The following is a 27,805-nucleotide window of genomic DNA, read 5'->3' on the forward strand; positions in this document are numbered from 1 at the left end:
CATCCTTAAACCAACCAGAGGACAGGGAGGATTTGAATCCTCTAATTGGACATTTTGGTTTCAGGAAATAAAAAATTCCAGACCCATGAAAGATATTAAAGTTAAATATCAATCTTACTCCTGAGGTCTCTATCCAGTAAAGATTTTCTGACACAAAGCAACAGTGGAGCTTTATGCGAAAGCCTATCCAAATTAATGACATTCATAAAGTTCCTCTACAATGTGGATGCTCTGGTGTACAAGAGAGAGCTTCCAAGTAAAACCCTTTCCATACTGTGTGGAGTGGAAATTGAGGGGACCTTGAAAATTTCAAAGTGAATCCCCTTTAACCACTATTAAAGAGAGACCAGGGAAATCACTTAAAATGCAAGGTTTTATTGAGAAAGAGAAAATGTGGAGCACTATCTTATGTTGTTTGCCTAAGACAAATACCCCTCAAAAAGAATCCAGATACAATTAAGCCTCCCTGAAGGGATTATAATATTTTTACCATAGTTAAAATCCAGAAATAAAGGACAGGAATGGTAAGATGAATAGCTTTACAGTGGATACATTCAAGCAAATTACCATTTTAAAGACATGTTCAGGAAGCTGGAGTCAGATACATAGAGGGGAGCTCCAGGGCTAGATTATCTGGGAGGGGCTAATGTTTCACCATTGGTACACAGTATCATTCAAACCATTGGGCTTGACTACCTGGGAGAAGCCTTTGATTCCATGGGAAGAACTTCTAAGATGAAAGGGTGCTTAAGATTTGATCATGGGGTACTACAGGGCCTAGGAACAGCCAAAACATTTCCAGGTAGTTTCCCTCCAATATGGATTCTCTGATGTTTAGCAAGAGAGCCCCTCACTGTGAAAGCCTTTCCACAATGTTCACATTCATAAGGTTTCTCTCTAGAGTGGATTCTCTGGTGTCTGGAAAGATGGCCCCTCTTTGTGAAAGCCTTTCCACATTCAGTACATTCATAAGGTTTTTCTCCTGTATGTATTCTCTGATGTTCAGTAAAAGAGCCCTTCCACGTAAAAACCTTTCCACAGTGTTCACATTCATAAGGTTTCTCTCCACTATGGCTTCTCTGATGGGTAGCAAGAGAGCCTCTATCTGAGAAAGCCTTTCCACACTGTTTACACTCATAAGGCTTCTCTCCAGTATGGATTCTCTGATGTTTAGCAAGAGAATCCCTCCGTGTGAAAGCTCTTCCACACTGTTTACATTCATAAGGTTTCTCTCCAGTGTGGATTCTTTGATGTTCAGCAACCTGGCTCCTACGTGTGAAAGTCTTTCCACAGTGTTTGCATCCAAAAGGTTTCTCTCCAGTGTGGATTCTCTGATGATTAGCAAGAGAGCCCCTCTGTGTGAAAGCCTTTCCACATTGTTTACACTCATAAGGTTTCTCTCCAGTGTGGATTCTCTGATGTGCAGTAAGCTGGCTCCTCACTGTGAAAGCCTTTCCACAGTGTTTACATTCATAAGGTTTCTCTCCAGTGTGGATTCTCTGATGTGCAGTAAGCTGGCCCCTCACTGTGAAAGCCTTTCCACAGTGTTTACATTCATAAGGTTTCTCTCCAGTGTGGATTCTCTGATGTGCAGTAAGCTGGCCCCTCACTGTGAAAGCCTTTCCACAGTGTTTACATTCATAAGGTTTCTCTCCACTATGGCTTTTCTGATGGTTAGCAAGAGAGCCACTATCTGTGAATGCCTTTCTACGTTGTTTACACTCATAAGGTTTCTCTCCAGTGTGGATTCTTTGATGATTAGCAAGACAGCCCCTCTGTGTGAAAGCCTTTCCACAATGTTTACACTCATAAGATTTCTCTCCAGTTTGGATTCTCTGATGTGCAGTAAGCTGGCCCCTCACTGTGAAAGCCTTTCCACAGTGTTTACGTCCATAAGGTTTCTCTCCAGTGTGGATTCTCTGACGGTTAGCAAGAGAGCTGCTATCTGTGAAAGCCTTTCTACGTTGTTTACACTCATAAAATTTCTCTCCAGTGTGGATTCTCTGATGTGCAGCAAGAGAGGGCCTCTCTGTGAAAGTCTTTCCACACTGTTTACCTTCATGAGGTTTCTCTCCATAATGCATTATTTGATGTGCAGTAAGCTCAGAGTTCTGACTAGGTGCCTCACCTTTATTATTCATAGAAACTATCTTTACACGTTTCCTTTTTGGATGTTTGATGAAATCTGAACTACAGTCAAAAGCCATTTCCCCTAGGTTACATTGATATATGCGCAGTTTAGGAGGTTTTCCAAGTGATTGAATAAATCCCACATCTTCAGGAAAGCATTTGACATATTCACTATCCTGATAACAGTCATTTCCTGAGGTCAATTTCATATACCGATTTAGGACTGAATATTGGCTGAATTTCTCTGTAGTCTCATCAAATACATTGTCACTCTTTGGATTTTTATTTACCTTGATATTAGGGTTACAGATTTCTCTCAAAAGGAATTCATAGGGATCCTCATTCATGTATCGTTGGAGGCCACATCCTTCTACAAAAGGGCTCAGCTTTGTAGACATCTCCTTCAGGTCAAAATTAGTCTCTGCCTCTGAAGAAAACAAATGATGATATAAATACAGAAGGAAGAAGGACACACAGACAAAGAAATAGAAGTTCTTTCCTCTGATGGCAGAAAGTAAATTGATTTTTATTCTATTTCCCCAGGCCAAAAGAAGTTTTTAAATTTAAACAAGAGGAGCCAGTCTTTGGATACACCATTTTATCAGATCTGCAAAATGGATGATTTTAGAAAGACTTTCACATACAATAACAATGAAACCTCACAACTGTAGGGTTAGTTTTATACAGTCTTATTTGTGTAATCCATGTTGTAGATAAAAGCAATCTGATTGCAGTTCTCAGTTGAGGTAAGCTTAGACCTATTCAGGCTTCAGCAAAATGGAAAAAAAAACTCCTTGGAGACAGGTTACAAAACAAAAACTTAATAAATATCTTAAGGTTTAAAAGAAGCAAAGGATACTATTAAGGGTTTCAAGATAGGGGGGGGTTCCCTAAGATCTACTATAGTACTAAGTTTTTCCCACTTCCCTCTGGGCCTCACAGCCTTTGTTCATGCCTTGAGTAAAACTCGAAACCTTCCTATTCTCCTTATTCTATCATAATCCCAATCTATCTGATCTAAACCTATTTCCAAATATCCTTATTGATTAAATCATATGATGCCTCCAAGGTCAGGCCTAGTGGCCAAAAATGGCTTCTAGGCCAACTTGGGCCCAGAGTCTGTCTCCACGTAGTCAGGTTCACAGAAACAAGGAAATTAAGATCTTGCTTCTTTCTGCCAGCACTCTTATTTCCACCACTGTCAGATCATTGACTCTCTCTTCCCAAACTGTAGGTTTAGTATTCCCACAGGATGAATAGGGAATTCACCAGAGAGCTTGAGATTAGGAACCTGCCAGGAAACAGGTTAGCATCAGAGAGAGAGAGAGAACAACTTCTAGGAGAGACTGTTGGTCCCCCCTTCACTCCAACATTCCACAGAATTCCAGCATCAGCTCTGCTCCAAATTCCAAGCTGAGCCTGAGACAGCTCTCTTATCCTTCGCTCATAAAACCTATTTAACAAAACCCAAAATCTTAATTTTATCCTAATAAAACAGACCTGGGAAACAGGCTGGCCCAATATTCTCATATTTTACAACTCATAACCCGAGTAAAGAATGGAGGAATGAAATGACCAACTTCCTTGCAGCTAGACTACAACTCAAATCCTGTGCCTGAGCATGCTTTATCCACAGTATTCAAAAGTGTTTCTCCGTTGCCCTTTCTATCTTTCCTAAAAAGTAACATTTTGATTATTCTTAAAATTTTGTGAATCTCAGGTAACCTTCCAGAGTCTATTTTCATCATTTTGGAGGCAATATCCCATGGTCATGCTTGGTAAATTTTATATGCCAAGCTGAGAAACAACTTTACTCTTTTTAACTTTTGTGCAGCAATTTTCAAAGTGGAATATAAGTTTTCTTCTGTTCTCTACGGATGCAAAGATATTATACTATATAGTGTAGACATATAAAATATTCATCTTATTTTACAATCTACCATATATTATTTCTCATACTCTGTACTGAGTCCATCATCCATCTCTCAGGAAATGAACAGCATGCTTCAGTGGTGGTCTGCCAGCCCCCATGTCTAGCTTTCCCTTCAGTACAACAAATAAGTCTTTTGGGATAGCAGCCCTCATATACCTGCTTTCACCTCACTTACCAGGACAGGAATTCTTTGGGTCTTTTTGCTCTAACAGCCATGGAGTTTCCCCTTGCTGAAAACAGGAGATAATCTTTTCTCTAGGCACTGGAAACCCTGGGCATAAGAAAAAAGGAAGGGTTCAGGAGAGAAAATTGTTAAAAATTCTTAATGGAAAGAGGGCATGTAAATAAGGCCTACAGAATAGTTTCTGTTGTATTCACTGTTGGGACATTTGCAGGAGGGCAGAGATTAAGGAAACCATTTGCAATCAGAAAATTCCATCTTTATATATATCTTGTAATAGGATAGGCACATTTCACAACCTCCATTATCTAAAAATTAAAGGTAGCTGGTAGTGAAGGGGTAAAAGATCTTGGGAGTCAGAAGAACAAATTTAATCTAGCCTCAGAGAGATGGTTAAGTGGGTGCTCCTGGGCCAGTTATTTAACCTCTGTTTGCCTCAGTTGCCTGAACTATGAATTGAGGACAATAAGAGTATCAAACTCATAGAGACGTTGTGAAATTAAAGAGAATTATGAATTCCTTTACCCAGTAACAGACATAGAGCAGGTATTTTGAAATGCTTATTTCCTTCCTATCATGTGGTCTGCAATTTGAGGAAAAAATGAAGGAGGAATAAGGACAAACTTGCTAGAGTAGGCAGAATTAAGGGCTGTGAGCTATAATTTTGTACTTCTTTTTACATTTCATTTCTATATTGTTTATTTTTAAAACCCTCACCTTCTGTCTTAGAATCAATGGGGAGCTAAACAACTTGCCCAAAGTCACACAGTTAGGAAGTTTCTGAGGCCAGATTTCTTTTCTTTTTTTTTTCCCCAAGCATTATTCATTAAAGACATAGATCATTTTCTTTTCCTCCCCCCCACCCCCCATAGCCAACGCGTAAATCCACTGGGCATTACGTGTTTTCTTGATTGAACCCATTGCTATGTTGATAATATTTGCATTAGAGTGTTCATTTAGAGTCTCTCCTCTGTCATGTCCCCTCTGAGGCCAGATTTTAACCAAGGACTTCCTGCGCCTGGGCCTGGCTCTCAATCTACTAAGCCACACAGCTGCCCCCTATATTGTTGGGTTTTTGTACTGTATTTTTTAATTAAAATTTTTTTTTGAAAATATTTTTCCATGTTTGCATATTATTTTACTTTCCCTCCCCTGCCCCTCCTGGCTTCCATAAGCATTTCCCTTGGGTTATACATATGTTTCCACTTATACCTATTTCCATATTATTCATTTTTGCAATAGAGCAATCTTTTAAACCCAAATTCACAAATCATATATCCATATAAACAAATTATGCCCAAAGGGCTTTAATTGCCTGCCCTTCGATCCAGCCAAACCACTGTTGGGTTTGTATGCCAAAGAGATAATAGGGGAAAATACATGTACAAAAATATTTATAGCCACACTCTTTGTAGTGACAAAAAACTGGAACGAAGGGGTGTCCATCACCATTGGGGAATATTCACTTCTGATCTTACAGGGAAGGCTCCTACCGTATCTCCATTACAGATGATACTTGTTGATGATTTTAAATAAGTACTGCTTGTTATTCTGAGGAAGGGCTCTTCTATTCCTGTGTTTTCTAGTGTTTTTAATATGAATGGATGTTGTATTTTATCAAAGGCTTTTCCTGAAGATAATCCTGTGATTTCTGTTGGTTGGTTTATTGATAGGGTCAATTATGTGGATGATTATATTGTTTATTTTTGTAAGTGAATAACTACATAAAACCACAGCCTCAAAACAAATATCCAAATCAACAAATGAAAAATTATACTGGATTATTGCATTGCTGAGAAAAGCCAAGTCTATCACAGTTGATCATTCCACAATATTACTGTTACGGTGCACAATGTTCTCCTGGTTCTGCTTATTTCATTCTGCATCAGTTCATGCCAGTCTTTCTGAAATCACCATTCCTTATAGCATGATAGTAATCCATCACCATCACATACCACAATTTATTCAGCCATTCATCAACTGACAGACATCCCTTCAAGTGCCAATTCTCTGCCACCACCAAAAGACTAGTTACAAATATTTCCCTACAAGTAGGTCCTTCTCCTTTTTTCTAGTCTCTTTGGGGTACAGACCTAGTGTTATAGAGGAAATGGAAATACAAGATGGATCAGCAGAAAAAGCAAGAGGCTTGGAACTTTGGAAACTGCCAATCAACTGAGATGGAGTCACAGTTCCATGTAATCTTGAAGGGAGCAGTTAGGCAGCTTGAGCTGTTTTGAAACTCACTTCCTTCTCTGGCTGCTCTGAGGGGAAGGTGAAAAACACTCTTTTTGGTCAGTGCATATTCATGAGACTGAGTGCTGAGAAGACTTTTGGGTTTAGCTCACAAGAAAGTCTCTTGTGTCAGTCTCTTGCTGTTCACATCTCTCTTTAAGGAAACAAACTTTGTTTCTTAAATTCAAATTTATATCTCAAACCTTCAATCAACAGGGATAATTTATAAGATCAGGGAAACCTATTTTCCTTTCCCCCTTTCCCCCTCTCCCTACCTCTTCTACCCAAAAGAATAAAATACCTCTTAAAGATTTGGTTGTGGCATTTAGTTAATAGGGGAAATCTTTTAAGTTACCATTTCTTAGAGCACTGTAAGACCGTTGAAAAAGGGAACAGGAAGTAGGGTAAAGGGAGGTGCTCAAGATCTAGTCTTCCTCTAGCTTATTTCCTGGTGTTAAGGCTCCAACACTTCCCTATTACCATAATTCCCCTAATAGTGGTATCTCTTACACTAGTAGTGGTATTACTAGATCAAAAGGGGTGCCTGCTTTTATAGCCCTTTCGGAGTCATTCCAATTTGCCCTCCAGAATCGATGGATCAGTTTACAACTCCACCAGCAATGCATTAGTGTTCCAATTTTGCCACATACCCTCCAACTTTTATCATTTTCCTTTATTGTCATATTGGCCAATCGGGTAGGGCTGAGGTGGTACCTCAGAGTTCTTTTAAGTTACTTCTCTAATCAAGAGGGATTTAGAACTTTTTGTCATATGAGTCATGAGAGCTTTGATTTCTTCATCTAAAAACTGCTTATTCAGAACTTTTCACCATTTGTCAACTAGGGAATAACTTGAATTCTTATTAATTTGACTATTTTTATGAAAAGCAGGCAGGAGAACCCAGGGCAGAAATCAGCAATTTTCTTTTTTAATCATTTGACAAAGGCTCAAAATCCTATACGTTTGGCTTGGAATGAAGACATTCTCTTAATGGCAGATTCAAAGTTTACAGATGAAATGGTCCTTACCCACAGAGAGTAGATTCTGCACATTCTCCAGCATGACCTCCAGGTACAGCTCTTTCTGAGATTGATCCAAGAGGCGCCACTCCTCCTGGGTGAAGTTCACAGCCACATCCTTGAGTGTTATGTACCCCTAAAACAGCAAAAGTCACGAGACACAGAACTGAACCTTCAGAATCTAAGTAGTACAACCCTCATCAAATAACTGAAGGAAACTGAAACACACAAAGGATTTACTCAAAGTCCTAACCTTGAAGAGTGTCAGAGCCAGCACTGGAGACCCGTAATTCAGAGCCCAATGGGATACTGACAAAGGCATTTTGTGTCTAGAGGGAGAATCATGCTGGAAGAGTCAAACCTGGAGAAGTGACTTACTCTGAAATGCTTTTCCTTATGAAATAAGGGAGACAGTAAGTGCTTTCTGAGTGAGGGAGGAGATTCTGTGGAGGAGAAAGAGAGATGATCTGAAATTCCTCCTCATCTCAAGGGTCAGAATTGGTAGGGTAACATTTTTTTCAAGAGTTTCTAAGAAAGTAGCATGAACTGTGTATCCTAGGTGACTAATGAGGAGAAAACAAAGAAAAAGGAATTCTCTGCTTCATTTCCATGGAGGCTGAAATACTCTAATCTAGATGAAAGCATAAAGAGGATTCCACAGAGTTATATGGGATCAGACTCTGACTCTAGCTAAGTGATGAAGCGCAGTCTCATGTTATATTGAGAATTTGGGGAACCGCTGGCTAAGATGTACCATAGACAAAATATCATTTGCTTTATGATAGATATCATTTGTTACTGGAATATATTCAGTCATTTTATATTTAGGAAGGAAGGAAAGAAAGAAGGGAAGAAGGGAGGAAAGAAGGGAGGGAGGGAGGGAGGAAGGAAGGAAGGAAGGAAGGAAGGAAGGGAAGAAGGGAGGGAGGGAGGAAGGAAGGAAGGAAGGAAGGAAAGAAAGAAAATATAACATTTTATTAACTGGGTTGGGGATTGAGCTAATTCAAAGGAAAGACACTGTAGTGTAATGAGTGGAATTCTCAAAAGGCAGAATTTCTTTATTTTCAATAATTAACTGACTGGTCATTTAATGTGGTCAGTTGACGCTCTCCTAAATCTAAAAGAAAGAAAAATGGTAGTTCTCCCCTCTAGCACAGGTCTTTTGTCTTTATCTCTCTTTCTGCCTGTTGTCATTATCTCTCTCTCACGTTGTGAATGTGAGACCCCCTACCCCTTTTATGATTATAATAGTATTCACCTTTATGATTATTTTCGTAACACAATCATTAGTTTTTAAATTAATAGTCAAATAATACAATGAACTCCATTTGAATTAGCTAGGAAAAACACAGTTTCGGGGGGCGTCAAATCTTGTTTACATCTTGGCCTATTACCCGAGTTTCGACAAGGAGCCCACCAAAACCCTCTTTTTACATATATATAAAAATATATAACAAGATGCTCTGACGAGGGCTGGAGGACTGCGCTTTTTTGAATAACCAGATAATCAGGCAGGCACTCGACTGCTGACTTTCATTTCATTTCATAATAATTGTGAGCAGAAAAACAACTAACTCCCAACCCCTTATTGCAGAGGCCTTGGAAAGGTCAGCTACAATAATAGACATTAAGTTACCACGCATAGTAATTTTTAAAATTTATTTATTTCTTTTTTAGAATTTTTCCATGTTTCCATGATTCATTTCTTCCCCTCCCCTCTTCCCTGTCCTCTCCCAGAGTGGACAAACAATTCCACTGGATTGTACAAACGTTGTCACTTGATACCTATTTCCACATATTCATTTTTGCTATAGATTCACTGCAATGCTGAAACCCCAAACCACATTTCCACGTATACACATAATGTGATATCTTACGTTTTGCTTTTGCATTTCTGCTTCCAGTTTTCTCCCAATGTGGCAGCATCCTGCCACAAGTCCTTCAGGAGGGGCCTGGCTTGTTGCATTGCTGCTAGTAGCAAAGTCCACCCCATTGGATTGTGCTACAGTGTACCGTCTCTGTACAGTGTTCTCCTGGTTCTGTTCCTTTCACTCTGCATCACTTCCTGGAGGTCGTTCCAGTTCACGTGGAGTCCCTCCAGTTCTTCATTCTTCTGAGCACAAGAGTATTTCATCGCTTTTATGTACCATAATTTGTTCAGCCATTCCCCAATCGAGGGACACCCCTTCATTTTCCATTTTTTTTTTTGCTACCACAAAGAGCGCAGCTATAAATATTTTTGTACAAGTCTTTTTCCTTATCTTTTTGGGGTACAAACTCAGCAGTGGTATTGGTGGATCAAAGGGTATGCATTCTACTTTTTAAAAAACCCTTCCCTTCCATCTTAGAATCAATACTGTGTATTGGTTCCAAGGCAGAAGAGTGGTAAGGGCTAGGCAGTGGGGATCAAGTGACTTGCCCAGGGTCACATGGCTAGAAAGTTCTGAGGCCAGGTTCAAACCCAGGACCTCCTGTCTCTGGGCCTGGCTCTCAATCCACTGAGCTGCCCCCAAAGGGCAGGCATTCTTTTGAAGCTTTTTGTGTATAATTCCAAATTGCCTTCCAGAATGTTTGGATTAGTTCACAACTCCACCAGCAATGCATTAGTGTCCCAAATTTGCCACCCCCCCCCCCCAGCATTTATTATTTTCCTTTACTGTCATTTTGGCCAATCTGATACGTGTGAGGTGGTACTTCAGCATTGTTTTGATTTGCATTTCTCTAAGTATGAGAGACTTGGAATAGTTTTTCATGTGCTTATTGATAGTTTTTATTTCTTTACCTGAGAACGGCCTCTTCATGTCCCTTGACCATTTATGAAGTGGTGGATGGCTTGATTTTTTTGTACAACTGACAACTCCTTATTTGAGAAATGAGACCTTTTTCATAGATTTTTGGTGTAAAATTTTCCCAATTTGTTGTTTCCCTTCTAGTTTTGGTTGCATGGGTTTTGTTTGTACAGAAACTTTTAAATTTAATATAATCACAATTATTGTTACATTTTGGAATATTCTCTATCCCTTGCTTGGTCTTAAAATCCTTCCTTTCCCATAGATCTGACCATTCTATGCTCACCTAATTTGTTTCTGATTTCCCTCTTTATATTTATGTCATTTACCCACCCTGAGTTAATCTTGTATAGGGTGTGAGATGTTGATCCAAACCTAATCTCTCCTGTACTGTTTTCCAATTCTCCCAGCAGTTTTTGTCAAATAGTGGGTTCTTGCCACCAAAGCTGGAATCTATGGGCTTATCAAACACTAGCTTGCTTAAGTCATTTACTGCTACTCTATTCCACTGATCCACCCTGCCATCTCTAAGCCAGTACCCTATAGTTGGATGATCACTGCTTTATAGTAGTTCGACATCTGGCAACGCTAGGCCCCCATCCTTCACATTTTTTTCCCATCGTTTTCCTTAATATTCTTGATCTTTTGTTCTTCCAGATGAACTTTGTAATATTTTTTTCTAATTCTATAAAAAGGTGTTTTGTTGGTTTGATAGGTATGGCACTGAATAAGTAAATTAATTAAGTCAGGATGGTCATTTTTATTATGTTGGCTCGTCCTTCCCAAGGGCAATTAATGTTTTTCCAATTGTTTAGATCTAGTTTTATTTGTGTGCAGTGTTTTGTAGTTACATTCATATAATTCCTCAATTTGTCTTGCCACGTAGATTCCCAGGTATTTTATCTTGTCTAGAGTAATTTTAAATGGAGTTTCTCTGTCTAACTCCTGCTGCTGGGTTTTGTTGGAAACGTAGGAATGCTGATGATCTACGTGGGTGTATTTTCTACCCTACAACTTGTTTTTTAGCTGATTTTCTTGGATTCTCTAGGTAGACCATCATGTCATTTGCAAAGAGTGATAGTTGAGTTTTCTCACTGCTTACTTTACATAAATTTTTTTTTACACTTTCACTTGAGCCATAAATTAAGAATCGCCCATTTATTGAGTGTATTCGCTGTCACTGCGTCATCAGAATTCTTGGCATGGAAACGGCTATCTCCTATGGCACAAGGTCTGTGGTTCTACTCTTGACCAGAGGTCCAGCTTTATTGTGAGGCTGATCTCCTCTCAATAAACCTATCTCGCTTGGAGTTCTGTATGGGTCTTATACATTCTCACCACATTTTGGTGACCCGAGGTAATCCGCAGGAAATCCTGTACGTTGGGGATCCCTCCTCCAAGATGGTTTTCTCTTTCACTCCAGGCCCCTCTTGAAGGAGAGATCTACCAGCAAAGATTCCTCAAGGGTTTCAAACTAACTCCAAGCTGATAAGAGCTCCTGAGTAGCTTTTCAAACTGCAGGTTGAAAACCCACTCAATCCCTTCTTTCTTTCCTGATTTTAAACAAGATTAGTTACTCATCTGAAAGATTTCATCATTCCCAAGCTTTTATTTAATGTGCTTCAATACGATTTACTTCTATTTTTTGTTTGTCTTTGAAGCTGAGCAAGAATTGAGTATTTTCTAAAAAGAAACTCATTTTTTTTCTAGGAAGAGGAAGTCTTTGGGTCAGTTAGTGATCCTAGCCAAAGTAGCACTGATCCAGCTTGCATAAGCTGGCTAACTCGGTTCTCCAAAATCAAAGAATGATTTTAGTCAGATCTGAGCCCCTAGTCAGGTCCTAACAGGCTCTCCTTTCTCCAGGTTTTTCACTAGGCATAGGTTAGGGACTATCCATTGGAGGAATTAACTTACCAGTAGAGGTAAAGGAATAGAGAAAAATGAAGCGAATTGCTGTAAGGCTCTCAGGAACTTTTGGCCTTTGTATTCTAGACAAATTAAAATCCCTTCTAAGAATGATTCACAAAACATGGGACAGTTTAAAAAACCAGAGTAGATATTGTAGAAAATACAATAAAAAAAATGAGATTGCCCTTTTGATTCCATCAGAATATTTTGAGCTAGAGGGTGAGCAGTGCAAGGAGAGAAATGAGGAACAGAAACCAGTTCCAGTCCCTGCTCTCCCTCCCTTTAACAACTCCCAGCTAAATGCTCAGGAAAGCCTAACCAACAACAAGGAAGTGCCCTACAGGAGCCTAATACAAGATTTCAGGTAAGAGATGCTGGAGATAACCTAATTAGGGAAATGGTGCTTTTCTCAAGAGAAAAATGAGAGCCCTGTAAGATCTGATGATGGATTAGACCCCACGAACCGAAGAGATTCTAGGAATCAGCCATTCCCAAATGCAGGAAGAAAATGTACTGCTTCTACTGTGGAAAAGGGGGCATTTTGCTAAGGAGTGTCAGAAGAAACAAAGAGAGATGGCAAGAAGACATTTTGGAAACAGGCAAGGAGCAAGACAGGACAGGAATCTGGCTGGCCATGAAAACTGGAATGCTGGCTTTGACATGACTGTGCGAGAGAGGCAGAGAATTTGGGACCTGGAGCTTCTTCCAAGGTCCTTGGCCTCCTCTGCCCACTCATCTCTGTCCCTCCTCTGACACGATTCTACTGATGCCATAGTCTCCCAGGCTGCTCTAGCATTTGTTCTCAAGGATATGGCTGCTACAAGAGCGCCTGTTAATCTCTGGGGTAAAAGATCTATTGTGTATCTGAGAACTATTACTGGGTGCCAGACAGAACACTTACTGCCAATTTGCCTGAACGTCACGGTTCCAGGATTTATTAAGTGAATACTGTAGTGAGGATTTGTCGGTTGCATTATTAGGCCAGGATCAAAATCTCTCAACATCTGAATTCTCACCTAATGAGTGTGGGGCAAGCTTTTGTCATCAAAGGAGGAAAACCATCATCTAGGCCTCGGTGTCACTTCCGTCCTAACAGTAAGCCCATTCACGGTTATCCAGTTACGACTGTGACTCTACTCCTTGTGATACCAATTATTGTTTATTGATCTGTGGGCCGCCTTCCATTCGATCTTTCTCAAACCCCAATGTGTTTGCATTTAACTGACCAAACCTCCAGTGTCATAAAGAAGCCACAAGCTTTCTGTCCAAGGACTTGCCCACCGTAACCTTCAGAGTTTCTGCCCTGATCTAGACCTTCCCCTAGCGGCTCCATTTGACTGGGGAACTCTCTCAGTGGGGACAAAAGATATCTGAAACACTGAAGGAAAAAACTTTTCCCCCAAAAGGAGATGCAAAACCATCGAGGGACCTGTCAGTGCCCAGGAAACAGGTCCGTGCCATGCCAGGGGTTTGCTGGTTATCAGTCGTGTTTCCAACAGGGTGGGAAGAGATTCAGCATGTGATTCACCGAGTAGTCTTTGGCTTGCTGTAACCCCAGTTCTCAAGACCCCCAAGGATTACTCTTCCTTAGACTAAAACTGCCTGCCACCCCCCAAAACTTCTAGTTTTCCTGACCTAGTTTAAATAATCTTGAGAAGACTTTCACTGTACCCTGGGAAAAGAGCCAAACTACCAGATAAACCAAAGGTGGGAAAGTACAGGGAGGTTCAGAAGGATACTCATAGTCCCAGCCTGGAATCCTGGGTGAACCACGGGGTTTTCTTGGTCATGAGGGTCTTTAGGGGTAGGTAATCCATCACAGCCCCCCTTTCTGTGGGCAGAATCCCTTTTCCTCCCCTTCCCCCCCTCCTCCCTGCTGTCCACTGTTTTCTCCAAATAAAGCCACATCTTATTGTCTCCTGATTGCTTGTTAGAGTGATTTGGGGGGTGCTAGTCCCCCCAGAATTTCACTCCACACAGATAGAGACTCATCTGGGATTCTAGAATGACAAGAGGGCCTCTGTTTACCCATCAGGGCAAATCTGAGTCCTTCTGTATGCTTCTAAAAAACCCTGCGAGCACGAGAGCAGATGAGGAATGACAGATGCAGAAGAGACCGGAGCTAATGCTTCTAACTTGGAGATCATTTGTTTTACGTGTGTGAACAGCAAACCTAAGGGGGAGGGTGCCCTCTCTCTAAGCTTGTGTGTGAATGGATGCGGCTTGAACAGCCCACTGGCAGAGTCCAGGAGGCTTTTTAGACCAAGCGAGGCCTTATTATCCCAGTTCGGTATCTCCACAAGAAGGGACAGCCAAGAACGGGACGAGGTGCTGGAGTGTGTGTGTGTGGAGCTTCAGAGAAAGAGAATAGATTAGGAGAGGGGTGATTTCTAAGGAGGGAAGTTTGAAGATGAAAGTGGAATGAAAAAGCCAGGTGGGATAAGGGAATAAGTTGTGCTTCCAAAAGGGTAGGGAGCCAGTCGCTGAAGAGCAAAAACCCTTTCATTTTTGAAGCAGCAAGAAAGAGAGAGGGGGAGAGAGAAGGAGAGGAAGAAGAGAGAGAGAGAGAGAGAGAGAGAGAGAGAGAGAGAGAGAGAGAGAGAGAGAGAGAGAGAGAGAGAGAGAGAGAGAGAGAGAGAGAGAGAGAGAGAGAGAGAGAGAGAGAGAGAAAGAGAGAGAGAGAGAGAGAGGGAGGGAGGGAGAGAGGGAGGGAGGGAGGGAGGGAGGGAGGAAGGGGGAAAGAGAGAGATAAGAGAGAGGGAGGGAAGGAGGGAGAGAGGAAGAGACAGAGAGACGCAGAGAGAGAGTCAGAGGGAGAGATGGAGAGACAGACAAGACAGACAGAGACAAAGAGAGAAAGGGAAGGAGGGAAGGAGGGGGGGAGGGAAACAGAGAGACAGAGAGAAAGAGAGACAGACAGAGAGACGGAGGGGAGAGAGGGAGGGAGAAATGGAGAAACGGAGAGACAGAGAGAAAGAGAGAGACAGACGGGAGGGAGAGAGAGACAGAGAGAGACATAGAGACAGAGAGGACAGTCTTGGGCAGACTGCCAAGTTAAGCTATAAAGACAGTAAGACTGGCAGTTTCAAGGCAGAAAGCTGGGGCACAAGGCATCAGGCCAGAGGAAGAAGAGGTCCACACTAGAAGCCATGGACCCATACAGGAGAGAAGCGAGCACAACTCCTCAGGACAGTCCTTTAGGAGCTCGATGGAAAGCTTAGAACAATTCCCTTCGACATGAACACTGACCCAGGAATGCTCATTTGGGTTTCCATGGGCAGGTCTAGAGATGGACACACAGACCCACACCCCATGGCCAAAATGTAGCTCCAGTGCTTATTTGGTTTATGAGAACCTAAATACGGTGGTGATGGGGAGGAAATTTTAAAACGATAGCGAGAGAGCATGTGCTGCATCATGGCGGCCAGAGCTAGAAACACTGGTGATGAGAGAAAAGGCAGAAGGAAGTAGCGGTTCTAGCAGTTAGTGTGGCAGAGAAGGAAAAGGAATCACAGGAAGAGATAGAGAAGACTTGGGAGCCTCCCCCATGTCTGATTCCTCCCGCTCCCCAAGCACCACCTGCCCTTCCTATGCCTCCTGGGCCAGCACCGGTAGCCCAGAGCCGGAGCCGGAGCCAGCACCAGCACCCCCCATGGCACCCATGGCACCCAGGGCTCCCCCGGCTCCCCCACTGCCAAAGCCCAGAGCAGAAGCAGAGGCAGCGGCGACTCCTGCATCAGACCTCTGGGAACAGGTGAACAGAGAAGAGCAGCCAAATCTCCATCTGGGGGAAACGCTAAGCACCGCCCAGAGAAGTGCCAGGAGCAGCCACGGAGGCTCAGAACTTTGAGAGAGACACAAAAGTTCTGTTAGAAGGCCCTGTGGGTGTTGCTGATCAAGTGGATCCATTTTTAGGGCCAACTTGATGATATTCACAGCCAGAGATGATGGCAATTCTGAAGCAATTATTCCCGGAGGAAGAAGGAGGTCAGATTAGAAGAGCAGGGAGGAGGGCAGGGGGACCTCGGACACCCAGAGGAGGAAGGAGGTCCCAATGGCAGGAAAAAGGCCCTAGAAGAGCCCCCTACCTGATAACAAGGAGCCCACCCATCAAACGAATTCTGCCTTGGAACCAATACACAGTATTGATTCCAAAACTCCTCTACTAGCAGCAACGCAGTGACCCAGGACGATTCCGAGGGATGTACAAGAAAGATGCTCTCCACATTCAGAAGAATTGTAGGAGTGGAAATGCAGAAGAAAAACATGATCTATCATGTGGTTCGATGGGGATACGATTATTGTATTGGCATTAAAAGTCGACTCTACTGAAAATATGAATAATTTGGAAACTGGATTTAAATACACGGATAACCCAATGGAATTGCTCATTGGCTATGGGAGGGGGAAGGGAAAGAACATGAATCATGTAACCATGGAAAAGTATTCTAAATAAATTTTTAAAAAAGAATATTGATTTTGAGAACAAGATTCATTTTATAGCCAAGCCATTGACTGGGATTTGCATATCCCTCCTTCCTTGGGGAAGGTGGAGAGAATGGATCAAGAGCTTGGAACACAGTTTACCAAGCTGATAGTGGAAACTCCTGGCCTTACTGAAGAGAAGGACACAGCCTGTCCCCCTGAAGACACAACTGAGAGAGAACTGCTGAACGAGGCTATGGAGCCCCCTATTCCCGGGATCAATGATGGAGCAGAAAATTTAGGCTTAACTGTTTGTTGTCTGGTTTGTGTTGTTGGTGACCCTGTCGTCGTCATTGTCATCATGCACGCAAAAAGGAGGGTCGGGGAGAGAGACGTCTCAGTGATGCTGAGGTAAATCTGTTTCTCTCTGTCCCCTCCATCATTCTAGAAAGTGGGCGCAGACAGACCAGAGGATGAGCTCGAGAGACTCGAAAAGAAGTGGGAATTTGGGGACCCCTTAAACTTTGAGACCAGCTAAGTAAGGGAAAAAGGAACTTCGGCCTCAACCTAATGGAGATAAAAAGGAAAACGACCTCTTCAATGTCTCCCCTTTTCCAGTTGGCCAACGAGGTGGGGTAAAAGGGGAGATTCGATCCCACAATTTGATGGGATTTTAATGAGGATTAACGTGGAGATTGGCGGCTATGACTGGGTGGAATGCCTGGAAAGGGATTCAGTGCTGAAAATTGCTGATCAGTGGCTGCACGAGATTCTGGGACACACCTAAAATGTTTCTCATTTGGGTCAGATGAATTTGGGAACTGGCGGAATGTCCTTAGTAGCCAGGCGAGGCAGAAAGGGTTTGGTTTCAAGAAGCAGAAGAGAAGCCAATGGTGGCTCGGCGAACAGTGTAAAGTGTACAAGAATGGAGCCCAGCCTAGAAGATGCGACGTAACACGGGGAAAACTTGGAGTGAAAATGGGACTCTGGTGTACAGGTGGAAACGTGGCCAACACCGGGGAAGAGGAGTTTTCAATTTGGGGAACTTGAAATGGAATCCGATAAGAAGAGTTTGGAATGTTGCAAAAAGACTTCTGAATCTGCAAACAAACACTGAAGGGGGCGAGGCGGAGACCAAGACTGGCAGCTGGCTCTCATCAGGATGGCGAGCAGATTGGACAGGTAGTTTGGGCAGCAGAGGATTGTGGGAGGGCACCATGGGCTGAGGATTCCGGTAGCCAGAGGGCTTCTAACTCAGGCTGGAAGCTGACAGTTTGAGTTTCTGGGTGGCTGAGGGGCCCCCTCCAAGTCATGAGAAGAAGACCTGGCTTTCCTGCCTTTGGTTTCCTACAAAGACGTCTTCCTGCTCTTTTCCTTCACTGGCCGCAGAGAATCACCGACCGGGAGGAAGTCTTGGCTTGGACTCTGTCCAACACTGAGCCGGCCTCCCGGCTCCTCGTGGTCTCCCCCTGCCTTCCCTTAACTGCTTTATGATTCAGCTTTTAGGATAACAGTTAGCCCAGTGAGAAAGAGCAGCCAGCCTGGGAAAGGGGCCACCCAGCCTCCGGAACAGCTTCTGTGTGTTCGACCCGACAGGCAGCCTTTCGGCCCCTTGCTCTCCCCCTCAGTTCAAGCCTTCGGGTTCAAGTCTGATTGGGGTTCGGGAGAGAGTCCCGTCTCCTCCCGGGGCAAAGCCAGATCCACCTCAGCCTCCAGACGGCCCCTTGGCATAGGAGGGAGGAGGGGAGCTCCCTTCCTGCTTTACTCTCACGATGGCGGCTGATCCCGTCCTTTCTGGTGAACCCGAGATCGAGTCTGGATCCTTTGGGATCCAAGGCCTCGCCCAGATGCGCCTTCAATCCAGCAAAGGGGGCTGAGCTCAGAGAGAGCTCGAGCACAAGTCCACCTGGGAGAACTCCCTGGGAAGGGACAGTCAGACCTCGGTGGAGACGATCCCCAAACCTGTGGCCTGTGTTTCCTAGCTCAGGGCTGGGCTCTGCCTGCCCAAGCCAGACGACGGGCCCAAATCACCATTCCCTGAGGCCGACCGGGTCAGATTGGCATCAGGCAGCCGGGGACGGGCAGTGGGGGTAGGTGACTGCCCGGCGAGGATGCGTCTGAGGCCAGACCGAAACCCGGGACTTCCTGCCTCCAACCATGGCCGCATTCCTGGAGGCAAACACGGCTCTGAGTGTCATCTGGGTAAACCCAAAGGCGTGTGAAAGTGGGGCTGGAAGAAGAGCCATTCCGGAGGCGACGATGTAAAGACGGACCCGCCGGGAAGAGGGACAAGCAGGCCTCTCCTGAGCACAGGGGCAAGGACAAGGCGGAGCAGCGCGAGTACGGCCGCAGAGAGGCCACGAGAAAGTCTCCTGTAACTGCGGCTAGGTGAGAAAGCTGAGAGCAGAGCAGGGCTGTCGATCAACCTGAAGTAGGTGCTCTCGAGGTCACCAGGACAAGCCGGCACGAGAGCATGAAGCCCATTTGAAAGGACGGAAAAAAGGGGTTTCTCTGGCCCGACCACAGGACAAAGGCTTATGGGCGGACAGCGAGCTCGGAACTCAAACACGGCAGGGGGAGCCTTCTGACTGGGGCAGGGATACTGGATCCTTTTTTTTAATTTAAGGGGTTCATTAGGAAAAACTTCCCAGGGTTCCATGAGTCCTGCTCTTCCCCTCCCACCACCCCCTGGTTTCACACGAGGCACCCTGGATTCTGAGGGTCCCCAAGTGAAAGAGTGATGGCAGAAGCCAGGGCTGACGTCCTCAAGGACAGGCGGAGAGCGTGTTCCTGCCCTTCTTTGGTGGCAAATCCCTACAACTGGCACAGAGTCACAGCATAAGACAGAAACGTCCATTTTCCAAATGAGCAAACTGACCAGGAGAAGAAAGGTTTAGACAAGTGAGATTTGTTGGGACCATTTGTCACGGGTACTCCACAGAAGCTCAACTTCAGACTAAAGAGTGGGACCCGGAGTTCCAGGATCTCCTGCGGATCTGAGCTAGAAGCGTTTTATCTCATAAAGTGGTGGCTTTGCCAAAGGATTTTGGTTAGGAGGAGGACCCCCCTCCCCGCCCCCGAGATTCTGCAAGCGACCTGGAACAGAGGGAGCAGAGTCCAGATGAAGAGGATTTCTGAAGATGAAGAGTGCCCCATGACGCTTAATTGTTGTTGCATCTAGAGGAAACTGAGGCAGGTGAGAATGACCCCACCCTGAAATTAAGAGGGAGGCCTCTGTGGGAAGAGATGCCATGTGTAGGTCTCAGAGTGTATTTGACTTGTGTGGAAGAGAGAGAAAAGGGGAAGCAGCAACAAGTGAGGAGCAGACAAGAGTGACGACGCCATTCAAAGGAGAGTGTTCTTTTTGGAACATGACCGGGAGGAACAGACCAGCATCTTAACCCTGAAGGCAGAAGGGAGAGGCTGCCTTTTGGCTTGGAAGACAGAAGAAAGAAGGACAAAGTCCAGCTCTGTCTCTCTCTCTGACTTGCTCTGCTGTGATGGTGACTCAACTTCCAGCCCTGTCAGCCATTTCTCCAATTGAACCACATTCCACCATCCTCTGATCTAAGACTCATTGTAGTATTAGGGAAATCCCCAACCCTCTTACCTCATTCCTCCTCCCTTCCTGTCTTCCTCAATAAGTCCCTTACTTAAGATAGAGAAGAGAAAGAGGATTTCATTGGAGACATCATAAACTCACCCTGAGTTGATTTAGAGAAACCAAAAGAAGAATCAACAAGAAGAAGAGAGAAGGGGCAGGGGAGGAAAGGGAGACCAAAGGGAGGCTGAAAGAGGGAGGAGGGAAAGAAGATGAGAGAAGAGAATAGCCTGATCCTTAGTTATCAATTACCAATCAAAACAGTCCCTCATTACAATTTGGCCCCCAGACTGACTGACCTCCCAATCCCTAACAGCAAAGATGTCCAAGCAAGTGATCGTGGGGTTGTTGTGCTGAAAGCTATCACAGGCTATTGGATTTATAATATCTTATACAGGCAAATGACAAATCTGGTTGTAGATTCTGTGGAATGTATAAGCAACGCCACTATGTTCATACTCCAGATGCCGTTTCAAGAAGAAACCTTCTCTGGCAAGTTCTGACACAGATCTCCGTCATTTCCATGACTGCAATACAGACTCTGACCAACCTTAAGAACATTTACCTATGTGTGATCCCTAAAACTACAGCACAGATCATGGTAGTGGATACAAACGTGGAGACTCTAGTTAAGAACATGTTTGAAGAATTTCTGAAGGCAAAAGGGCCAGATCAGATAAAGGATAAGGGAAGTGGTCAGGCAGATAATGCACCTATGGAGAAAGAGAAAGGCCAAGAAAGCAAAATCCAGTGCACAGGGCAATGACAGTGACAAGGACACTAAGGCAAATAGTGAAGCTGAGAAAATTTTTTTCACTCAAAGACATTTCCAAGATTTCTAACACAGCTGGTGTGTTACACTTAAAGGTTCATAGGCAGTTTACTACCCAGGAATTAGATTCCCTGAAGAAAAGGTTCCCAAAGTTTATCAACAAGCCCTATAAAACTCATAAGGAGCTGAAACGTGCTTTCCAAATTTTTGAGCCCAGTTTTCAGGATGTGAAATTTGCTTTGGTAGAACTTTTTTAGCATCGTCAGTTCATCTATAGAGTAGGTCAGAAAGTGCCCTGACAAGAGGAGCAAAGGGAAGACTTTGATTTCTCTAATCCCATCAGCATGACCTACATAAGGAAATGCAGGGAGGACTTGCTCCAAGCCATAAAAATGTGTTGCTCAAAACCAAATGCTTGGGGAAAATCTGACAGATTGGTGCAAAATAAAGGAGCACACCAGCTTCCTTTACTGATCGCCTGTCTGAGATGGCTGAAGCTATAATGGGCATAGAAACAAACACAGAAGAATCTACATCGCATGTAAGGAGACAATTTCTGAAAGGCTGCACACTACACTTAAAAACATTTTCAAACATTATTTTCCAGGGGGCAGCTGGGTAGCCCAGTGGATTGAGAGTCAGGCTTAGAGATGGGAGGTCCTAGGTTCAAATCTGGCCTCAGACACTTCCCAGCTGTGTGACCCTGGGCAAGTCACTTGACCCCCATTGCCTAGCCCTTACCACTCTTCTGCCTTGGAGCCAATACACAGTATTGACTCCAAGACAGAAGGTAAGGGTTTAAAAAAAAAACAAAAAAAACATTATTTTCCTAAATATGATAGTGAGTTTGATTGAATTAAGAGATGCTGCATCATATATATTTGACAGTCACACAGATCAAAGTAAACAGTTGGCAGATTTACAGCAAAAATTGGAAAGCACAGAAAAATTTAAGAGATAAGGAGATTGAAGAAATTAAAAAGTTGAATACAAAAAACTGTTTATAAGCCAAGAAAAGTGCAGAAAGAGACTGGACGATGTTTTTTCTGCCATAAGACAGGATACCTGATCAAAGATTCTTTTCTAAAACAAATATGAAGTTAATAACAACAAAAGCATGCAAGTAAATATAATAAGCAAAATCCTACTTGTCGTGATCATTGAGCATTGAAATCCATTCAACATGCAACAGATTTGCAGCAAATGAGAGAAGCTATAAAATCAGGGGCTAAGCCCAAATATGCAGACACGGTTAGGGGAGAATTATGAAGCCAGGATTATAATGTATTTAGTTTGGTACGTGGAGATAGAGAAAATAGTGAAAGACAAACTGCTGTTAAATTTAAGAGAAAACAGATAAGAAACAGTGAAAAGGTAGTGCAAGAAATTAAATCTGTGAGTGCTGAAAAATGCAAACCAAGTAACAAATCAGGCAGAGACAAGTAAAAGAGCTTGATGAAGATGTTAAAAACATCATTTCTCAGATAAAAACTGAGATAGACTTAGAGAAAAACTGTATATGAAACCACACATGAAAAAAGTAATCAAGTCAAAACATACTTGGAAAACTTTTTTCAGTGCAGATAGAACCCAGGGATTGAATTTTGTAAAAGATAAACTCAAGCAGGAGTTAGTGAGAGATACAGAGAAACAAAATTTCAATTCCCTGCAGCTAAATGACTGTAGCAGAAAATCAAAGCACAAGTTTACTGTTACCAATGAGGTTACTATTAATGGCGATGTGAATGATTTGAAAACATTCACAGGTTTACAAAACAAAATCCCACAAAACACAGCTAATTCTTCAATAGCTATATGGCACAGATCTCCTTAGAAAAAACGCCTAATTTGAATTCTGAAGCTGAAACTTTCCAACCTGCAATGATTAATGTAGAAAATACGAAAATTAATGAAAATGTAGTTGACATTACATTTGAAAATAATCATCATATTCAAAGTAACAGAGGTGGAATAACAGTTAAATTTGAACAGATGGATGGCATGACAGTCTAAGTAACTGCTAGAACAATCAAGGATTCAAATGGCAAACTTGAAACCAACATTCCAAGTGGAGGAAGGGGATCTGGTCAAGTAAAGTTATATGAGATTTATCATAGATATCATTTAAATTCATTTTCCAATGAAGTAGAGGATATAGTACAATCAACCTGAGGTGAAGATCTCATAGGAAATGGTTTAAATCAAGAAGATTTAACTGATTCAAATATACAGCTGGCAGAGGGGAGCAAAGAAATGCAGAGTGATTCAGTAACAATAAACACCGTAGCTACACAGAAGCCAGAAACATATGTATGGAGTAATATGGGAAAGAATGAAGGCACACATCCCAGTGATGCAGGGGAAAATGTTGATGTACTAAACTTATTTCCAGAAGAAAACATCCTAGAGGGAAAGGTTTCTATCTCTACACAATCCAAAGAGAGTAAAGATGATCAAAAACTTCAGGCTGAGGATAGAGTAGAACCTCTGAATGTTAGTAACAGCATTGCATATCTGCAAGAAGCAGTGAACCCCAGAACATCAAGTTTAACATCTCAAAACTCCTATCTAGAGCTTAGCAATGAGAAACAACCAGAAACAGATTTGGGAAACATAAAAGCCAATGACATGGGCTTAGATCAGCACAGAAAGCCAGAGTTAACAACATCTGACACAAATTTACATGGCACTGAACAAAATCCAATAACATAAGGATTACAGAATTCAGTGACTCAGAATCTGAAACAGAGTCAGACGGAATACCAGATGGTGCAATAATAATGGACCAAAACAATTTAGAACAAGAATCTTATCAATTTTATAAGCTTTATGAGGAAGTGGATGGAGATGGGGTTGAGTGTGACACAAATGAGAAAACTGAATACCTGAAAAAATCTTATCAATGTGATGATGGTGAGGTAATCTTTGAGCACAGAACAAGTTGTATACCACGGGAGAAACTCTTTGCTAGATTAGGAGTTGATGATGAAGAAGACCTTATAGAGAAATTGAATTACATGGTTTATACAGATACTGATTATGAATGGGAAGGAGGATGTTGAAGAACAAACTGGAGGGGAGATAGAGATACAACTTCACTTCTATTCTCTAACTTCAAAAAGATGACAAATACCATTCATGCAGTAAGAGGGAAACCAAGATTACTTTGAATTTCATTGGGTGACATACAACACAAAACCTTGTGAGAATAGACTAGTCTTGGGTAGAAAAAGAAAAAGAAAAACATTCTGACAAAAAGAACGAAATAATTCAACAACAACAAGAACGCTCCTAAGCTTTTAGCAGAAAACTCCAACTTCATATCTACAACAGACAGAAACACCTAGAATGCTATTGAAGCATCGATTCACATGGGATGAATTTGTTCTCAAAGACTTTCATACCAACTTATAGATGGGAACTGAAACAGGTTACCCATATCTCCTAACCTTCATCCTAAAAAACAAAATCAGGAGAAGGAAGAGAGGGAGGAATACCACGAAGATATTACCTCATAGTTTCAGATACCTCACAAGAAACAACAATGTGATCATGTTATCAATGAAGATACACACAAGTGACATCTGCTAAAAAAAAGCCCTCGTCATAGGCAGCAAGACGAATAGCCCTAGCAATAATCTATAACAGTTCTTATGAATGATAGCCTATGAATGGAAAGCTATGGAAGGAAACAAAGGAAAGCACACGAGAGTACGGATCAACAGAAAGCACAGACAAGAGAGCATTGCACATGTTAAAATGATAACAGAAAAGCTCTGCTGAAGCAAATAAAACAGCTCCGGAAAGAAATGTAACCCGTAAAGAGACAAAAAGAAAAACATGCATTTAAAAATTAGCTCCAAAGAAAAGTCTCTACATACCATACAAAGTCTCTGCCAACAATAACAGCAAAGAAAGTAACGACGTTATTTAACATGACAACATGACTCCGTGACCGAAGAATCACATTATGTCCAAATTCTATCTCCAATATATATCGAAGAGACGGCAAACAATAACTCCCGCCGTGAAAAAAGTCAAAAGAAGAAAACTTCAAATCCATCTTCTTGACATAAATCAGAGAATTAGACATACATGAAGATGATCATATGAAGAACTCATGCACACTGGCAAGCACTCGTGAAGAGTTCATAGCTTACTTCCATGCACAATGAAGATTTCAATCTTACATACATGCACGTGTAAAAACCTTAACACGCATGCAGGTTCCTGATTGTTCCGGTATGTTCCTGAATATTAAGGAACACAGGACTACAATCAAGAGCACGACAGACAAAAGGAGGCAGTCAGCACAGATGAAGAGACCAAGACAGAGTTTCTACAGTCACCATCAAAAGACAGGGAAGGGGGAGGGGGAGGGAAAGAAGAAGGTGGCGGCCTGGCCTGCAGTTATCCATGACACTCGGTGTAACCTCGGTTCAGGGCCCCTCCGTGTCCCCCCTTTAGACAAAACTACCTGAACCCCCGAACCCTCCTGAGCCCCGGGCACAAGCCAAACTGCTAGACAAGCAAAGCAGGGCCAGGACGGGGAATTTCCAAAGTGTCCTCGTGAGGGGCATCCACAGGTCTGGGGGAGCCTGGGCCGAGGGGCCCAAAGCCTGTGCTGGTGCCTTGAAGCAGAGGGTGCTGCAGCAGGCCGCCGGCGTGGGCAGAGCCCTCCCCGCAGTCTGCCCTTTTCTCTGGAGCACCTCGTCGAGTCTCCCGCCTGCTCCTTGACGATTTGGGGGTCCGCCCCTCAGAAGGCCGCTCTGGAGACCCCAAAGTCTCTCTAGTGGAAGCAGGGCAGAGGTCGGAGGAGGGGCAGGTGCGGGGGCTGCCTCGGGCTTTGGGTGCAGCCCTTGGCGGGCCGGGTGGCTCTCTGCCGGGTCTGCCCCGTCCTCCGTCAGTCTCGGCCAGCATCCCTCACACCTCCAGACCGCTGCGGGTGAAGCCCACCAGGGGGAGCCTGGCACCAGGCTCCTCCACACACGCTGGAACCCCCTGTCAAGGCCCTTTCCTGAAGGCCCCAAGAAAGTGAAACACCACAGTCCAACCTTGGAAGCCTCGCCTGTAACCATGGAAACCTGGGGTCAGGGGTCAAGAGTAAGACAGGGCAGTGGCCGGCCGGCCGGTCAGCGCCTCGGGGCAGGGCTCTGCTACCTTCTCGTGTGCCCCTGGAAAGCACAGCGTAGACGGGGTTGGAAACCCCCCTCTCGGCCCTTCCTGGGCCAGGTCGCGCCTGGAACGCCTGGCGGACATCCGAGTTGAGGCAGGAAAGATGAAGCCCGGCCTGGCGCAAAGGGCAGGGCCAGAAGCAGAAGGCGGGAGGGAGGGAGGGAGGCCCGCAGGAAAGCAGAGAAACCTGGGCGCCGACCTCCGTCCCAGGGAAGGCAGAAGCTGCTTGTTCAGAACTTGTCTGCTCTGGCTGGCTCCCCGCCTGCCCCGCCTCTGACGGCCTCCGGTGGCGCCCAAGGCTAGGACCTCCAGACTCCGGGGCCTCTGCTCTCTGCAGTGCCCTCCGCAGCCCGGACTCCTCCCAGGCACCCAAAGCACCCCAGGGCTGGGCAGCCACCTGCAGGGCTGCTCCCCGGCAGCTTCCCTCTCTCTGCCCTGGTCAGTGGCTTCACTCAAAGCCATCAAGCCGGGAATCCCTCGATGACCTCCAAAGGACTCGGCTGGCTCTGAAGCTCCGGGCCGCCCTGGAGGCCAGAACAAGGTGCAGGATGTGCCCGCCCCGCCCCCACTTCTTCCCATCTCATCAGGCCCAAAGGCCTGGCGGGGGCGGACCCACTGCCTGACCCCGGAAGCAGCCCCGGCCTGTCCTCCGGTCCGGAGAAGCCTGGCTGGGGCCCTTCTCGACAGCCCTTCCAGCCCTTTCCTCCGGCTGCACTCACCTGGGAGGGGGGCCTCGGGGTCCCGGGGGCCATTCCTCTGGCTGCGGGGCCACCCTGGGGTGCTTCGGGGGGGGCAACTCCGAGGGGGGAACGTCCTCTGTGTGCGCCTGGGAGGAGAGAAGGGGAGGGCTCAGAGGGGCTCCCAGGCCTCAAGGGACTCTCCCCCCCCACAGGGGGGAACCCGGAGCCTCAGGCTGGGAAGGGCCTGGGACTGGCCCGGAAGAAGCCCCGCCCCCTCTGGCGCCATCTTTGGCTTCCTTCCATTCAGAAGCCGCACTGGCTGGATGGCGGGGTTACTGCGGAATGGGCGGGGGCATCAGGTGGGGGCGGGGAGAGCGGGCTGGCATTTCCTCAGGGCCCGAGTTCGGGGCTCCTTCCCTGGCACGTGGGCACGGCACCCCCGCTGGCCCCTGACAGGCTCCGAGGGCTGCTTCTCCCCGGGTGTGTTCTCATGGGAACGTGAGGGGAGGGGCGTTCTCTCCTCTGGGCAGGGCAAAGCCCCGCCGGACCCGGCACTTCCGTGTTGGTCCCTTTTCTGAGGTCCTCTAAAGGGATGGACAGCCCCTCCCCCACCACAAGCACTTACTTTGGGGATCAGGGCTCCGGCCCCGCCTCTCTTGGTGCACATGCGCACACGGCCCCCACCCAGGCCCAAGCTCAATAACTGGGAAGTGGTCCACTCGGGTCTTCCAGCCCCCCAAGAGGAAGGAAGCAAATAGTCTCAGGTGATATAGCAGGGAGCCAGGGCCGCGCCTGCGCATGGACTGCCTCCCCTCCCCACTCACCCAGAAATTGTCCCAGAAACACACACGTGCACCTTCCAGGAGCTCAGACTGGCCACAGGTGATTCCCAGCATCCTTTGGCTCCCAATGGGGAGGAGCCAAGACTAAGGAGAAGTCAGGAAACGGCATTCTGGG

At 44.7% G+C, this 27,805-nt stretch overlaps 1 protein-coding gene across 2 annotated transcripts; it reads right to left on the minus strand.

The window, feature by feature from the left end:
• Positions 1-355: 355 nt before the first annotated feature.
• LOC107648904 (zinc finger protein 260-like) lies at positions 356-27,805 on the minus strand. Of its 2 annotated transcripts, none has more exons than XM_056825445.1 (5): positions 27,673-27,805; positions 26,888-26,994; positions 7,508-7,634; positions 4,239-4,334; positions 356-2,557 (listed from the first exon to the last, which is right to left on the minus strand). In XM_056825445.1, exons 2-5 carry the CDS (start codon positions 26,918-26,920, stop codon positions 759-761), a joined length of 2,055 nt encoding a protein of 684 aa, XP_056681423.1. In that variant the 5' UTR covers positions 26,921-26,994; positions 27,673-27,805; the 3' UTR covers positions 356-758. The 2 variants fall into 2 exon arrangements, with proteins under 2 accessions (XP_056681423.1, XP_056681422.1); XM_056825444.1 differs by having other exon boundaries at positions 27,474-27,686.

Source organism: Monodelphis domestica, chromosome 4, assembly GCF_027887165.1.
Source record: "Monodelphis domestica isolate mMonDom1 chromosome 4, mMonDom1.pri, whole genome shotgun sequence".
Taxonomy (NCBI): Eukaryota; Metazoa; Chordata; class Mammalia; order Didelphimorphia; family Didelphidae; genus Monodelphis; species Monodelphis domestica.

Excerpts from the sequence above, each read along its gene's own strand:
- LOC107648904 (XM_056825444.1), bottom strand. The coding sequence starts at position 27,648 with ATGCGCAGGCGCGGCCCTGGCTCCCTGCTATATCACCTGAGACTATTT. Across the intron at positions 7,635-26,887 it reads CCCCGAGGCCCCCCTCCCAG|GGGTACATAACACTCAAGGA; the intron begins GTGAGTGCAGCC and ends TTGCTGTTTTAG. Across the intron at positions 4,335-7,507 it reads GCAGAATCTACTCTCTGTGG|GGTTTCCAGTGCCTAGAGAA; the intron begins GTAAGGACCATT and ends TCTTATGCCCAG.